Below are 16,454 nucleotides of genomic sequence, written 5' to 3'. Positions count from 1 at the left end.
GTAATCTAACATGGCGTTGCCCATCGCAGTCTGACCCGACTTGAATGTAAACACAAACACCAAAATCCTACTACTAGGCTATTACAGCGAATCAAACCGATACAAAACGACAGAATGAAACTATTGCTAAAAGTTGTAAGACGAATTCACAAAGTACCTGCTCCGTGTACATCGTGGCGTTGTTTTGGCTCCCCTGCGAACAGCGGTCTGCTCCATGTCCGAGATGAGGAGTTGGTGGTCGGTTCGACTCGGGAGATGGTCCAGAGGTTCAGAACGCACGTGGAGGTGAGGCCGAACTTCATCAGCGAGGAGGAGGAAACGGCTCTTATGCAAGAATTGGAACTAGGCCTGAAGAAGAAACGATACGAATTTGACCACTGGGATGGTGTAAGTGACTCACATCAAATCATGAATATAATTAACAACAGTTCGAGTCGAGACTAGATACTTCTAGATACTTCCTTAATGTTAACGAAGTCCACACCCACAACACCAGAGGGAGTGCAACGAACCATGTACAACCCAGATAAGGCACAAACAAGGGACTAAATTATTTTCGCTCCTATGCCACCAAAATGTGGAACGCCCTACCAACAGTCATTAAGACATGTGCATCCTGAATTCTGTGTGGAGTTTGCATGTTCTCCCCGTGTCCTCTAGGGTAGGTACCCTCACAAAAAACATGCAGTAATCCTGGTCTCTAAACTGCCTCCCCCTGGCCAGCCGGGGCGCCTGATGGAGGGGAAAGGAACTGGTTGGAATAACGTGTTCCTTTCACGCGCTACGTCCAACCAGGGAAACTCCCCCCTGTCAGGTGTAAAGGAGCAACTTGGACACTCACCCCCTTTCTGAAACCAGCTCCTCGCCACTCGCTCTACACACTTGCCCTCGATATGCGCGTTCACGCGAGGCTGCGCCATATTAAGTGTCGTCCGAAACCAAGCAGCCTTGAGTGGAAGTGGCTTATAAAGCCCTCAAGAGCGAGTCTGTGCCGATCTAGACTCGATTGCCTTGTGCAGCCCTGCTCTCTGTCCGCATGGAAACCGCGACCTACAAATGTAAGTACCACCACAAATAAATGATAAATAAACTCCTCCTAAACAATCTTCATCTGATGCAGAATAGACAACGCTCCAACTGATGTTCACAAGGGCTCTTTATTTACCCCACCGTGAAAAAACTATAAATGAAACCACACAAACAAAACAAATTTTAACACAATGATTTATAAACACCATGGATGTATAGCCTATGTGACATGTCATTTTTGACAGTCACGCTGTATTTCCTTTTTCCATATTAATGAAATCCACATGTCACACAAACATACACGATGCAATGCAATTTAACTGTACAAACAAAATAACAGGTAACACAATTGCATGATGGTAACCATGGCAACAAATTGTGTCTGTTTCCTGTTTCTGCACAAGGAGGGCGAGTGTATTTCCAAACAGTTTTTTATACCCAGCACCCTAATCAAGGGAACTTGATTCAGCTGGAGGGGCACTTCCTGACGAGGGAACCTCCCGAGAGCACTTCAAGTCAAGGGACTGGTTTCAGGAAGGGCCTCAGGCATGAAGGAAAGCATGAGTTCAAATCCGTTGCTCTCCCCATGTCCCCCATATATGGGGACTAGGTTGGCAGAGGGTGTGTAGAGCCCTAACCTGACTCCGCGGAGTCAGGTTAGTAGAGCCCAGGACAGGGACGAATAGTTTTCATAATCCTCATGGGGGCCCGTGGCGAGGCGAATATATATTCAGGTCCAATTCCTCATGGGGGCTGAGATCCCTGGTCCAATTCCTCATGGGGGCCCTGGCCCCCACAGACTCTGGCCCAGGATCACATTAGATAATTGACACAGGGGTGAAAAATGGGTTACAAAATCGTGGGATAAAAAATATTAAAAAAAAAAGACATGTGAATCCCTTGACTCCTTCAAAACCGCTCTCAAAGGGCACCTACGGATGGCTGCAATTCGAAACTGGCCCCCGTAAAATCTGATGCTAAATATAAAGTGCTTACACCGATGCCCCAAATGTTAGAGAGGCCTACGGAGTGCTTGTGCAATGTATTAGTTCGTAGTTTTCAATAAAGAAGTATTTTAATACCGTTTGTGGATGAACGCCAGTTCCCCCTCGTTTACTTCCTGTTTACTTTGAACGTAATTCCGACCTTCAACGGATACGCCCACTCACTATCGCCATCTATGATTGATTGCTTGAGTGAACATGTTTTTGATTGATTGATTTATTACATTAATTACAAATTACATTTCAAGTACAACTCAATACAACAACTGTTAACAGTGAGTGGACGACACCATAAAGCATTACACTTGTTTACAATAGGGCCCACCATTTTCAATTCATCAAAACAATTAGAGACATATGAATATACACAACTATATAGTCAAAACAGGAAATCATCATAGGAGGTAACAAGGGAAAAGAAACATACATTTAGGGGAAAAAGGGGTGGGTGGGGGATTCAGATTTTACGGGGGCCAGTTTTGAATTGCAGCCGTCCGTAGGTGCCCTTTGAGGGCGGTTTTGAAGGAGTCAAGGGATTCACATGTCTTAATGACTGTTGGTAGAGCGTTCCACATTTTGGTGGCATAGGAGCGAAATTAATTTAGTCCCTTGTTTGTGCCGAATCTGGGTTGCACATGGTTTGTTGAACTCCCTCTGGTGTTGTGGGTGTGGACTTCGTTGACATTAAGGAAGTATTTAGACAGGTACATGGGTTATTCACAGTATGTAGAATGTGTACATTTCAACGAAAGCACAGGTCAATACAAAAACTGCTACGAGGATAAACCCAGAACAAGCACTAAGACTTGTTTACATCAGGGTCCTCCATTTTCAATTCATCAGAATATTTACAAATATACACTTCTATGCAAAATGGGCTTTAACTCTTTGAGGGCGGTTTTGAAGGAGTCAAGGGATTCACATGTCTTAATGACTGTTGGTAGAGCGTTCCACATTTTGGTGGCATAGGAGCGAAATTAATTTAGTCCCTTGTTTGTGCCGAATCTGGGTTGCACATGGTTTGTTGAACACCTTCTGGTGTTGTGGGTGTGGACTTCGTTGACATTAAGGAAGTATTTAGACAGGTACATGGGTTATTCACAGTATGTAGAATGTGTACATTTCAACGAAAGCACAGGTCAATACAAAAACTGCTACGAGGATAAACCCAGAACAAGCACTAAGACTTGTTTACATCAGGGTCCTCCATTTTCAATTCATCAGAATATTTACAAATATACACTTCTATGCAAAATGGGCTTTAACTTTTTTACAGGGGCCAGTTTTGAATTGCAGCTCCGCCATGTTTAACAATGTTTTCTGTGGTGTCATATTTTCATAATTCTTTGTTTGGTTTTATTAATTCATTGACTGATGTAAAAGCAATGGTGGGTTTTCACTGTCTGGCATGGCCCACCATTGCTTTTGCCGCATGGGTGATCTCACCTAACCTGACTCAGCCAGATGGGGCAGCATCTCACCAGCTTTGGAAAAGATCTTGTGCATCACAAGATCGAAGTCTGACTGATCTACAGCAAAATATTGATATTTGTATCCATTTGTTATTCATTAACAATGTGGAATTTACCGCCTAGTATCTTGTGTTCATCACCCTTCAGGCTATTCACGGGTACCGAGAGACGGAGCGTCTGAGATGGGGGTCGGTGTGTGAGGGCGTCTTGAGTCGGCTCAGATCTGTAGCGTTCCCTGAGGGCAGTTCACTGCTGGGCCCAGTACACATATTAGACCTGGACAAGGCTGGCTACATCAAACCACATGTCGACAGCGTCAAGGTGAATTCTCTCCTACTCAGTCATCACTCACTGCATGCATTGCAGACCTGTAACAAGTTAACCTCGGGGTGCATGCGTTGGTTAGACTTACCAACAGTCATTAGTCAGACAAACCTGTGCTGCCGATTAAAAATCACCCGTGCTGTGGGTTAAAAATCGCATGCACCTGTTAACCTCTTAAGTCTATTTTGGGAAATCTATTTCTAATCAATGGAGCAAAATGTATGGAAGATATCTCCCCACTATTACGACACAACCCAAACCTCTTAACAAAGTGTCAAAAAGAGAAGCAACCAGGTGCTCGATGGAGGTGCAATATAAGTTTAAAAGTAAAATAGTGCTTCAAAGATCAGTGGGGCTGGAATACTAGAAAAAAGGCGGCGATCAGAGCATTCTCAAGTTTAAAAATGAGGAAATGAGGAGAGGGTAGATAAAAATCAAGGTATTTAGAAAAGTATAAAAAAAAGCCAAAATGCTTCGACTCACGCAGGAGTCTTCATCAGGGCAGGTAAGGTAACAAAATGTAATTTAGCTTTAAGACCCATTTCAGAAATATCATCTAATAAATAGCCAGATTTCAATATTACTTTTTGTTTCATTGTATGTCCTTTGAGAGTCTCCCGTAGTTTTGTTTATCTCGATCTTCACCAGTATCCATCACATACATCAACATAAGCAAACTGTTTGTTTGGCAAAAAGTAGTTGCAATGAACGTAAGTCGATGGTAAACAAGCTGAAATAAATTCCAGATTTAAATACATACAACAAAACTCCCTCATGTGTTTCGTAATGTCCTGTTCTGATCTTCATCCTCTGTCAGTTTTGTGGCAGTACCATCGCAGGGTTAAGTCTGCTGTCAGACAGTGTCATGCGTTTGGTGAAGGAGGGGGGCACCGACGAATGGTTGGACCTGTTGCTGCTCCGTCGCTCCCTTTACATAATCAGGTTTGTCTAATGTCAAGACTGGTTCAAAAAGTATATTTTTATACACTTTTCATTTTCTGGTGCCACAGTCCTACAACCAATAAAGGTCGCAGTCCCGCCCCCTACCAGGGACCAGGAAATGATTCCCCGTTAATTTTCCTCATAGACATTTCAAAAAGTATTTATTTAAAGACCTTTTAAGCTTCATACAAAGCCAACTCGAGTTGTGACAAATCATGACAACAAACACAATTTTTCGGGCCGAACAAATAATTAGAAAGAAGAAGAAAACGCTACAACACTTTTTTTGTTGTTTTTCTTCTTTGTAATTATTTGATCGGCCCTAAATGTTGTTTGTTGTCATGATTTGTCACAACTCGAGTTTTTCCGTGGCGTAATAGTCTTTAAAAAATACTTTTTGAAATGTCTATGGGAAAAATGAATGAGGAATTCACTTCTGGTCCTAGCGTAGTCATGAAAGGGGGCGGGACTGCGACGCTCTATTGAACAGCTTTTGAAGAGAGCTATCAAGGTTTTCAATAGGAAACCATACTGTAGCTTTAATGTTTTGCTCATATTAAGTCTTTGTTTTGTATACTCATGTTTACATAGAGATAGACTATGTGGCACTAGGTCAGATACCAGAGGTGATAGTGATGTCCATCATAGGCAGACCACTTTTGGAAATATGTCCTTTTGAACAAACCCTGTTTACTTTTAAAACACAACTAAAACAATGATCTGAAATGTTTTATATTCATTCTTATTGGTAGTTATGTAACTTCATTGCTTTTATGTTTTGGGATTGTGGATGGCAATTAGCAAAATCCATCCTGAACATGAGCCATCATGTTCAGTTGATCGTTTTCATATTCATGAATGTTTTCACATTCATGCCGCTAAAAAGTAGCCTAATCTATTCCCCCTCGTCTGTCCAAAACCACGCAGGGACCAGGCCAGGTATGACTTCACCCACGAGATCCTGAAAGACGAAGAGTCGTCATTCCGCGGACAGAGGGTCCCTCGCCAGCGCCGTGTCTCCATCATTTGTCGGAACCTTCCGGTCTGAAGCCAGAGAGCTACAGTGAGAACACATAACTGCCACACAGACTGGAGTCCTAATACAGAAAGGCCACAACTTGAACTGAGGGGATCTGCTCTGGGGAAGTCACATAAAAATGCATTCATACAATGTTGGGAATGTTTTCAAAAATGTTGTTGGCAATTACCAACACAGATTTGATCAAAGAGTGAATGTGATTCATAGTGTTTAGATAAGTTATATTTAAATTGTTATCACTGTAAAGTCTGTGTAATACACAGAAGTGCTTAAAGCATTTATGATGTTGACTTTCTGATGCACTTTACTAAAATAAAATGTAAGTTGCACAGGAACTGTAAACTCATTTTGCATCAGGTCTAATTTAAAAGCATGCTTAATAAGGTCAGACCGCACCAATGCAACTCCTTGCAACAAAACAGTTTAAAGGCTCTGTGAGCCTAAATCAGTATGATCATGTTTCTTACAGGGTTTAGGAAAAAAATAGCTGTGGATGTGAATTAGGCTTGCAAATGCAAGATGAGAACACATCTTGCAAATATCCTTTAAATATTTGTAACCAGCTAAATGTGATTTTGTTTTTCGAATCAACGGCATCAAAGAACTGGGTCAATAATGTGCACCTGCATTGGAAAACAAGTATAGATGGATGAAATTAAATGAAATGATTACTATATTTACCCAGGGTATCTGGGCTAAGCTCAAGAACTTGTTTCCAGCCAGGCCCTGCTCATAGAACACATTTCATCGTAGTGGTTCAATGCCTTGTTCAAGGGCACTTCAGCGGTGGTAATTTTAACGTGTCGGACAGCTGATTCAAACTGGCGACCTTCCGGTATCAAGACCGCACCGCTATCCGTTCGGCCACCGCTGCCACGATGACATGCAACAAAGTACTAAACACATTAAATATTCCTGTCAATGTTCATTCATACCTTCTGTAGGCCTACACAAGGGGAAGGAAGGCAGTGTTCATTCATACCTTCTGTAGGCCTACACAAGGGGAAGGAAGGCAGTGTTCATTCATACCTTCTGTAGGCCTACACAAGGGGAAGGAAGGCAGTGTTCATTCATACCTTCTGTAGGCCTACACAAGGGGAAGGAAGGCAGTGTTCATTCATACCTTCTGTAGGCCTACACAAGGGGAAGGAAGGCAGTTCATTCATACCTTCTGTAGGCCTACACAAGGGGAAGGAAGGCAGTTCATTCATACCTTCTGTAGGCCTACACAAGGGGAAGGAAGGCAGTGCATTCATACCTTCTGTAGGCCTACACAAGAGGAAGGAAGGCAGTGTTCATTCATACCTTCTGTAGGCCTACACAAGGGGAAGGAAGGCAGTGTTCATTCATACCTTCTGTAGGCCTACACAAGGGGAAGGAAGGCAGTGTTCATTCATACCTTCTGTAGGCCTACACAAGGTTCATTCATACCTTCTGTAGGCCTACACAAGGGGAAGGAAGGCAGTGTTCATTCATACCTTCTGTAGGCCTACACAAGGGGAAGGAAGGCAGTGTTCATTCATACCTTCTGTAGGCCTACACAAGGGGAAGGAAGGCAGTGTTCATTCATACCTTCTGTAGGCCTACACAAGGGGAAGGAAGGCAGTGCGGGTTTATTAGACCAGTGGTTAACAAAGAAAAGTCAGCATTTGACCCGTGGTTAAATGTGGTAGAACACAAAAGCTATCCCCCCCACCCACAGGTACCCGCTTCTGTCCATCAGTTAAAAGTCAGGGTTGAGATGCTGAAGCCTGGCGTGAAGGTGTGCCTGTAACATGGATACAATACATTTTATTGCTGTGTTACCATGATGTATTGTCCATGTACAGTACGCCGGTATGCATTTTATTTGTAGTTTATTTAGTAAAGTAATTTACTAAAGTCAATTTCAAGAATATGGAGGAGGAAAAAAAAGCCAAATTCCCAAAACACAACCACAATGGTCCTTGAGCTACTTATTCTTTATTCAATTGCTTTTGTGCATCTGTGGAAAACAATTGCTTGATTATAATAATAAATAAAAAAATTTAAAAAAGCGCATTTTGCTTTTGTGCATCTGTGTAAACAAAATGCTTGGTTATAAAAGAAAAGAGCATTTTAATTTGCAAAAACTCCCTACCTGGCTGTGACATCAGTACTAGACGGACAGGATAACAGATTTATGGTACTTATGTATCTAGTACTATCTACTCTATAAAGTTGAAGCTGTCTGTCTTGTGGGTCATCTTTGGCTTGTCTGCCGCCTGGCCCCATGCAGTACGTATATGGACATGCCTGACATCACATCATCATCATAGTGGTCGCAAAGTACAACACAACCTGGGTAATGCTGGGTACTGATTTATACATTTTATCAACTTGTAGATACTAGTGCAGTGCCCTGTCCGTCATTCGTGGCCGATGACGGCCATGTGTGCAGTACCGACCCGTTATCAGCGATTAATTAGAGGCCAGTCTGGAACCGATAAGCAGAATCAGAATCCCTACTGAGAGTTCTGCCTGTGAGAGACCTTACAGATGCAGGATGATCACTTTGTGTCCTGTTACTATACACTATATACAGTATGCTCAGTCTTGCCATGGTAAGAGTTTAGATTAAACTCTTCCGCAACCTCAGCTGTTTAAGTTAAAGGAGTAGTTCACCCAAAAAAAAGAGACTTATTTTCTATCAATTACACACCCCATGAAGCCTAGCTGCAGCCACAAGATGGTAGTATATCCCATCTATCCAGGTGGTTGAGATGCTGGATGACCCCACCTTGTAGGTGGGGTCAGTAGCTATCCCCACACCCACAGGTAACCTGTTTCAGTTCATAGTCAGGGTTGAAATGCCATGAAAGCCTGGGTGAATCTTCTTTTCTTTTTTTGTGTATGTGACTAACCTGCCAGACAGGACTGGCACCCACACAAAAAAAACACACGGGTAAGGAGCAGGTGGCTAAAATGGTAAGACTAATGATTAAATGTACCTGGTTTTAATTGGAACGCATGTTTGATAATTTAGCATTTAAAATTAATACTGTTTGTTTCAGTGCCGTGTTAATTTAGTGTACACGTACAGTGTGTATTTTATTTTTATTTAGTATATATAGTTAGGCCTACTTTGTTTTCAAGGGGGGGGAAAAAAGTCAAATTATGCCACGTCATTGAAAACCAGATACGGAAGATGGATTTGGAGAACAATTCGATGCGTGTCCTTGTGACTGGAGGGTCTGGGCTGGTGGGCAGTGCCATTAAGCATGTGGTGCAGGAGGAAGGTGAGAGACGGGAGGGAGAAGAGTGGTTCTTCCTCTCTTCCAAGGAGGCCAATCTTGTGTAAGTCATATCATCATGTCTTTATCAATCATATGTACACTGGCCAGTTTGCTGTTGTGGTGGGAGGGCTGTGAATCTCTGAGTTTGACCACTTCTCTAAACTTGTGGGATGCTGCTGATCAATATGGGTGTGATCTCTAAAAGATGCTGCGGTGCAACTGTGATGCTAAGACTGTATGAAATGTTTACAGAGATCCTGTGCAAACAAGGGCTGTGTTTGAGAAGTACCGGCCCACTCATGTCATCCACCTGGCTGCCAAAGTAGGAGGACTGTACCAACACATGAGGGAGAACCTACACTTTTTGGTGAGACAATCTAAAGCAGTTTCTCAGCAGCCAACTACTCTATTGTTAACAATTTGGTTATAGAGCCACCATAAATATGGGGCCACAACCTATCTACTGAGTTGCTGGTTATGACAGTCTGTCTTCACAGAGAGACAATCTGAAGATAAACGATAACGTGCTACAAACAGCTCATGAAATGGGAGTCACCAAGGTGGTGTCTTGCCTTTCGAGTTGCATCTTCCCTGACAAGACAACCTACCCTATTGATGAGACTATGGTGAGTTTAGGTATATTTTTTGAGGGGCGCTAGACGAGCAAATCGGCTAACCAATCACATAAATTCAGTTCAATGAAGGGAAATTAGAACATATGTGCCTCAAATATGACGTAAATGTTGTCCCTACACGTCTCATATTTGCCATTGACAATGAAAGGAGAAATTAGGTAAAATGTGCTCCGAATATGACGTAAATTTGTGACAACAAACATTAAATGCCTTTGACAATGAAGGGAACATTTACGTCATATGTAGACGAGCAAATTGGCCGCTAACCAATCACATAAATTCAGTTGTTCATGAGATGATGTATGATTGAAAGAGTGTCGCTTGGAAATAGTTCAGGTATAGTGATTGACAGGTGAGCAGGCAAGGCCACTGGCCAGGCTGACCATATAAAGGAATGCAGAGAGGCAGAGGATTAGATTTTAATGTTTTTCTTTGTGGCTTTCACCTTTTTTATTTTATATTTTTTATGGAGGGACAGACAGTAGGCTGACAGGAAATGGGGAGAGAGATGGGGGGTGACATGCAGTAAAGGCCGTCGGGATCGGGAGTCGAACCCGCGGCACACTGCCAGACTGGATTACCAGCCAAGGTGCCTAGACCGCTGAGCCATGGCCCAGGCCAACATATGGAATTCTGTGTCAATAATAATAATCATCATCTCCAATAAACAAATCATAAATAGCAGTTCAATCTAAATCACTTCAATATTAAACCATCTTCAGATCATGGAATAATTTATATCTAAATAAGTAATCAATCAATAATTTGGGCCTAATGTATATGTATGTGTGTGTGTGTGCAGTTTAGGCAGGCCAGACACTAGGTCTAATTAGTCCACATTTCATGGACTAATTAGTGCAGTGAGTTCATGATGGGCCATTGTTATCTTTGAATGGGTGATGATGGCAATGGCTTTCTGACTCACGTTAGTTCTTGGACGCACACTGTTTGAGGCTTGAAGAAAGGTGGTAGTTCTGGAGGTTGGGAGACAAGAGGCAGCACTTGTGGTGATCTGAGCATGCATGAAGGAATGAGTCCAGATAACTACTTATATATCCTCCAATACCTGCACGGCCAATGGACAAGCTGCCAATCACTCAGACTTGATTGAGTGTCAGTGACTCTCCATGAGCCTTTTATTGACAATGATGATGTATCACTTTACATGGGTGTGATTTTTTTTATGAACTAATACATAGAAAGACAAATATATACTACATATACATATACTGATATAGTGTGTGGGTATGTATTGTACAGTATATATTGTGTATATATACTGTATATATACACACACAAGAGAGAGAGAAAGAGAAGCCTAGCAATGACAGAGAAACACGATCTGTTCATTATTTGGACAAAGCTTGTCTTTATTGAATACCTGCTCTCCTCCCTAACGCTTGCAGATACACAATGGGCCGCCCCACGACTCCAACTTTGGCTACTCGCATGCTAAAAGAATGATTGATGTCCAGAACAGGTGAGCTGTGCGCACAAACAGGGTGTGGAGGGGACACACAGGTTAATCTGACATGCATTAATCTTCAACAAAAACAACAATCCTTCAGAAGTGTGTGTGTGTGTGTGTGTGTGTGTGTGTGTGTGTGTGTGTGTGTGTGTGTGTGTGTGTGTGTGTGTGTGTGTGTGTGATGTGATGTGTATGTTCACAGGGCATACTTTCAGCAGTATGGACATCGATACACAGCAGTCATCCCAACTAACGTGTTCGGACCACATGACAATTTCAACATAGAAAATGGACATGTGCTTACAGCACTCGTGCACAAGATGTACAAGGCCAAAAGTATGTAACACAGGCACGCAAGCACACACTCTCTCTCTCTCTCTCTCTCTCTCTCTCTCTCTCACACACACACTCACACACACACACACACACACACACACACACACACACACACACACACACACACACACACACACCAATGTTACTGTAACTGTACACACAAATGAAAAAGAAAATGACAATGTTTTTCCCCTGTCTTACCCATAGAGGGAGGAACTCCTATGACTGTGTGGGGCTCTGGTACACCTAGAAGACAGTTCATGTTTTCCCTGGTCAGTAGTGCATCAATATTTGCAACAGAAATATTCAAATGTAGCCTAAAGGTCCTTTCAAATGGGCAGACGTTGTCGCCTGGATCAACGACAGGTCTGCTCTAGCCTTGCGTAGCCGGCCTTCACCTGCCTTTGCAATGCATATTGACCCAGGCAGATTAAGTCTGGCCCCTCTCAATTGTGGGAGGACTTCACGGCCGAAATGGTGACGAGCCAACCAGATTTGCATGGAACCAGGCTATAACCAACCAGGGCTCAGTATTCAAATATGGGGCATTGCGAAAAGAAAATCTAATACTGAGAGGGACGATACTAACATGCACGCAGTTATATTGGTATCGCTACACAAGGCTAGATCTGCTCATGAGGGACACGACCACGCAAGCGTAAGAAAAAACACAAGCCAGGTCTAGTCAGTCGCGGGTGTGTGCACGAAACGAGCACACGCGCAACAATTTCACGGGCGCCCACATAAATTTGCTTGTGTTGTCGGCCCTCAACTTCTCCACGTGTACAAAAAAACGCAGGCCTCTCATTGAAATGAATTACTAGGCGCGATAATCGCTTCCCATCTGAAAGGACCTTAACCGGTTAACTCTCATAGCGTGTGTACTGTGTTTTCCTCAGGATCTGGGCCATCTAATGATCTGGGCACTGAGGGAGTATAATGAGGTCGACCCCATCATCTTCTCAGGTAAGTTCAGTCATACTTTAAGCCAAGGGGTCAGTAAAAGTAAAAAGTAAATTTTATTATATAGCACCAAATCACAACAAATTCATCTCTTGATGTTTTACATATATGAGCAGGTCACAAAGGTTATCTCTTGATGTTTTACATATATGAGCAGGTCACAAAGGTTATCTCTTGATGTTTTACATATATGAGCAGGTCACAAAGATTATCTCCTGATGTTTTGCATATATGAGCAGGTCAAGACCATACTACTAGGCACAACACTTTCTCTTTTTAGACCTTGTCAATAGTAGATTTACTTTAAAGTCTACTTCAAACCAAATGAGTTACACCAAATTCAAACAGTTGAACCGTTTTTAATAAAACATCTTATGTTCCAAGTAACAGATTCCTTGGCTTATGATGGTGAATTAACATTTAGCTTGAACACATTTCATTGTCTTTGTCACATGCGTTTACACACAGTGTATATGTCACTGTGTGCAGGTGTATATACGTGTATTGTAACCATGCTTTCTTGCCTCTCTGTCACACAGTGGGGGAAGGGGATGAAGTCTCCATCAAAGATGTTGTGGAGATGATTGCAGAAATACTGGACTTCAAAGGCCCAATACTTGTATCCAAAACTATGACCATTAACCAAATCCTCGAATGATGCATTGTACTTTAAGTACATTTTGATACCAATACTTTTGCACTTTTACTCAAGTGAATTCTGGACTTTTACTACATTGCAGTATTGATTCTTTTTTACTTACGTAAAATATGTGAGTACTTTTTCCACCACTGTCCTTGACCCCTTCACGCCAGTACGACACAACCATGTCTGATGGCCAAATAAAGAAGACAGCCAGCAATGCCAAGCTGAGACGCTACCTCCCCGACTTCACCTTCACGCCCTTTAAAGAAGGTCAGAATTTGTATTCTTCAATTCATTTCAGCTTCAATGTTGGCTTCAGGTGTTTGACGAGTTGTGGCGAGAATGTGTAATGATGAGGGCACAACTAATGAGATATTAACAACAGTCAAACACAAGTCTCTGTTTTAAAATGGATTCATGCAACAGCTGTTTTTGATTATAACTATAGCTACCGGTAGATAAAGATAACAAGACCAAATTATTCAATTTGTGTCAAGGAAATATCTCTGTAGTTTTGGCCCTCCACGCTCGGCCTACAAGCGTACAGAATATTTGCATGCAGCATGTTGGCAACTTGGCATCACATAACTTGTTTTTCCACTTCTCTTTCAGCTGTGAAAAAGACCTGTGATTGGTTTGAGGCCAACTATGACATTGCTCGCACATAGAGACCTCATCCAACCACCAAGCATTTTGGTTGAGATGGCAAACACCTGTATTCTCAAAATATTGTGTTCTGTTCCATTTGATGACACAAGCACCTATCACACTATGTAAATAGATGTTGCTGGGTACGCCATGTTGTACCGTTTACATAATCCAGCAACCCAGTGCTCACACCACTCGGAAGAGTGTGTGCATGCAATTCTGTCTGTGTGGGGTGAAGATATGGAATGGCTTGACTGAGGATGTTAAACACAGTATTAAGGTCACTACACACCGGACGCGATTTCAGATTTTTAGTGGCGTTTTTATAGTTTTTTTCCGAAAAACGCGCCCAGTGTGCAACCACCTTTATGTCACTCTCATCATGAAACTGTTCAAACAAATCTTGGCTAAATACAGTATAAATATAGTATATAATAGTATAATACATGATGATGGTAGTATGGTGGTGATGATTATAGCCTAGTGACAGCAATGGTGGCAGAGATGGAAATGTTGGTGGTAATGGTTGTGGTGATGGGGATGATGTTAAGATAATATGCTTAGAATGATGATGATGATGGTATGTTATAACAGTAATAATAATAATGATGTAGTGTATAATAGCATATAAGGATATAAATCAATATAATGACATGCTTATTGATGAGTGGGATTGTTTTTGTTTGTTGAGTGAGTGTCTACTTTCGTTTATTCAGCTATTCCAACTATTTTTGCCAAACATAAGGTCATGTACGTAGGATAGGCACTTTAAGCTTTTAGCTTCAGCCTATCCCTTTTTTGATCACCTTGAACAGTTTGCTTATGTTGATGTACAGTATGTGATGTTATGGATACTGGAGATGATTAAAAAATAAACAAAACTAAAGAAATACAGCAAAATGGAAGTGAAACCCACTTTTCCCCTCCATTACTTTTATCATCATGAGTGATTCTATTTTGATCACAAGCAAATGAAGCAATTCATGTCAGTTGTAGTACAGTGTGTTCTTAGACTGAGTGAACTCACTCAGCCCAGTCAATTAACTGAAGTGAAGTTCAAGTTCCCCTCCTCCCCACAGAGAGGCATCTCTGCAAGGGATGAATGTCGACATAAACAGTGGAACACAATCAAAATATAGCCAGAGGTCTTTCTGCAAGGAAACACACCAGCACAATAATAGTGTTTGATAGAGGAAAATTACGGCTAAAATATTTATATACATATAGGCCTATACAAAACAGTTACCTAGTTTCCCTTTAAGTTAAGAAGCCTTTATTCTAATATGACTAATTATGTACAATAAAAAAGGACGACAATCATCATGGTAATATTTCAAGACAATATGAAAAATCAACCATGGTTCTCCATTTCATAAAAAAGGCCTATTATCAATCCCCTAAAATCTGCTCATTTTAATCCGTTTTTCAGTCCTTGTTCTTCAAGAGCAACAGTGTATTCCTTGAGTCTTACTGTATGATAAACATAAGTCCTTGAGCAAAACAACTACCCCTCTTCACAGATTGCATTTGTTTCCTGAACTGAGCAAGGTCTTTGAGCGCTGCGTACCAATTGTGTCGGTGTATCAGTTTAAATACTATTGTCTGAGAGAATTGTCATACGTGCCAATTGACACAATATATTAATACATTCAAAGAAAGACAACACATGGTACACATGTCATAATCTCTATGAGATTACCTACTGTGTCTACAGTCTTCCTTCAGGCCCTTCAAAGTAACTAGGACAACAAGTAAAGCAACATGATGAAATACTTGTATGTTCTGTCACGCACTATAGCTTCGGAAACCCAGACGTTAAGTCACGCACTGATGACAGCCGAGGATTACTGTAACTGTATGAGGCCACACCCAAAGAGTAAAAAGTGACCTGTCAGAGAGGCATGTTCCATATCGTCGTCGAGTAGACTTTCAGGGAATGGAAAAAGGAACCTACCGTATGTTCACACGCTCTTATTAATACTTTGCATAGGTTCAATATTTATAAAAACCCACAGACAGACTTAACCACTTTCACATACAAAAAACCCCCATAGTATTACGGACATTGTGTCTTCCCGACGGACAACATAATCCTGCTGCATCAGTTGTGGTGTCAGTTGAGTCCTTTAAAAGCTGCTAAAACTCCTGTTTTGCAAGCATGTTATCTTGTAATGTTTTTCACCTTCCGTAATGTCTTTACTGTCTATTGTTTTTCTTTGTTTAAACTTCCTTTTTATTGTTATAATTGTATTATTTGTACAGCACCTTGGAACACCCCTTGGCTCACCCACAGTCATCACAAGACAACACCCTACCACAATGTATTACATGAATATTACACAGGCCAAACACATTTTCACATGCACTAGTTGACTATAGTAGTTAATTGATGCAGGAGTACCAAATCTAACAATGTGAGTGCAAAACTCATGATGCCATATGGTCAACTTGTACAATATATTTTCTTTTTTTTTCTCTCTTCTTTTCATTTCATAAGAAAGTAGATAAATCAAAAATACTTAATATTTTTCTATTAATATTTTACTCAATAAATGAATAATGGTGGATTTGCTACTTTCAATCATACAATTATGTGTGAGTGAGCTTTGATTTGGCGATCAATTTGAAGTTTAAATTGTATTATTACATTAGGTATTAGATGATATATAGTTACTAGACCGGCATACCCATTGTACC

The 16,454-nt window shown here is 41.4% G+C and overlaps 2 protein-coding genes and 1 long non-coding RNA gene across 3 annotated transcripts; 2 read left to right on the top strand and 1 right to left on the bottom strand.

Annotated features, from left to right (window-relative positions):
* alkbh7 (alkB homolog 7) lies at positions 1-6,183 on the top strand. Its single transcript, XM_079519843.1, has 4 exons — positions 1-387; positions 3,653-3,826; positions 4,647-4,771; positions 5,699-6,183. Exons 1-4 carry the CDS (start codon positions 115-117, stop codon positions 5,817-5,819), a joined length of 693 nt encoding a protein of 230 aa, XP_079375969.1. The 5' UTR covers positions 1-114; the 3' UTR covers positions 5,820-6,183.
* A 204-nt stretch (positions 6,184-6,387) lies between these two features.
* LOC306936352 lies at positions 6,388-7,815 on the bottom strand. The gene is made up of 3 exons (XR_013791482.1): positions 7,383-7,815; positions 6,713-6,745; positions 6,388-6,481 (listed from the first exon to the last, which is right to left on the bottom strand). It is a non-coding gene; the product is annotated as an uncharacterized lncRNA (long non-coding RNA).
* A 908-nt stretch (positions 7,816-8,723) lies between these two features.
* Positions 8,724-14,688, top strand: LOC306937615 (GDP-L-fucose synthase-like). Its single transcript, XM_079521471.1, has 11 exons — positions 8,724-8,744; positions 8,968-9,125; positions 9,317-9,431; positions 9,562-9,690; positions 11,106-11,179; positions 11,370-11,503; positions 11,711-11,775; positions 12,403-12,469; positions 13,006-13,085; positions 13,280-13,379; positions 13,722-14,688. Exons 2-11 carry the CDS (start codon positions 8,977-8,979, stop codon positions 13,775-13,777), a joined length of 969 nt encoding a protein of 322 aa, XP_079377597.1. The 5' UTR covers positions 8,724-8,744; positions 8,968-8,976; the 3' UTR covers positions 13,778-14,688.
* The last annotated feature ends 1,766 nt before the right edge of the window (positions 14,689-16,454 follow it).

Source organism: Electrona antarctica (genome assembly GCF_951216825.1).
Source record: "Electrona antarctica genome assembly, chromosome: 14".
In the NCBI taxonomy this organism is placed as follows: domain Eukaryota; kingdom Metazoa; phylum Chordata; class Actinopteri; order Myctophiformes; family Myctophidae; genus Electrona; species Electrona antarctica.
Note: the sequence above shows the minus strand (reverse complement) of the source record. Positions and strands in the feature narration are given on the sequence as shown.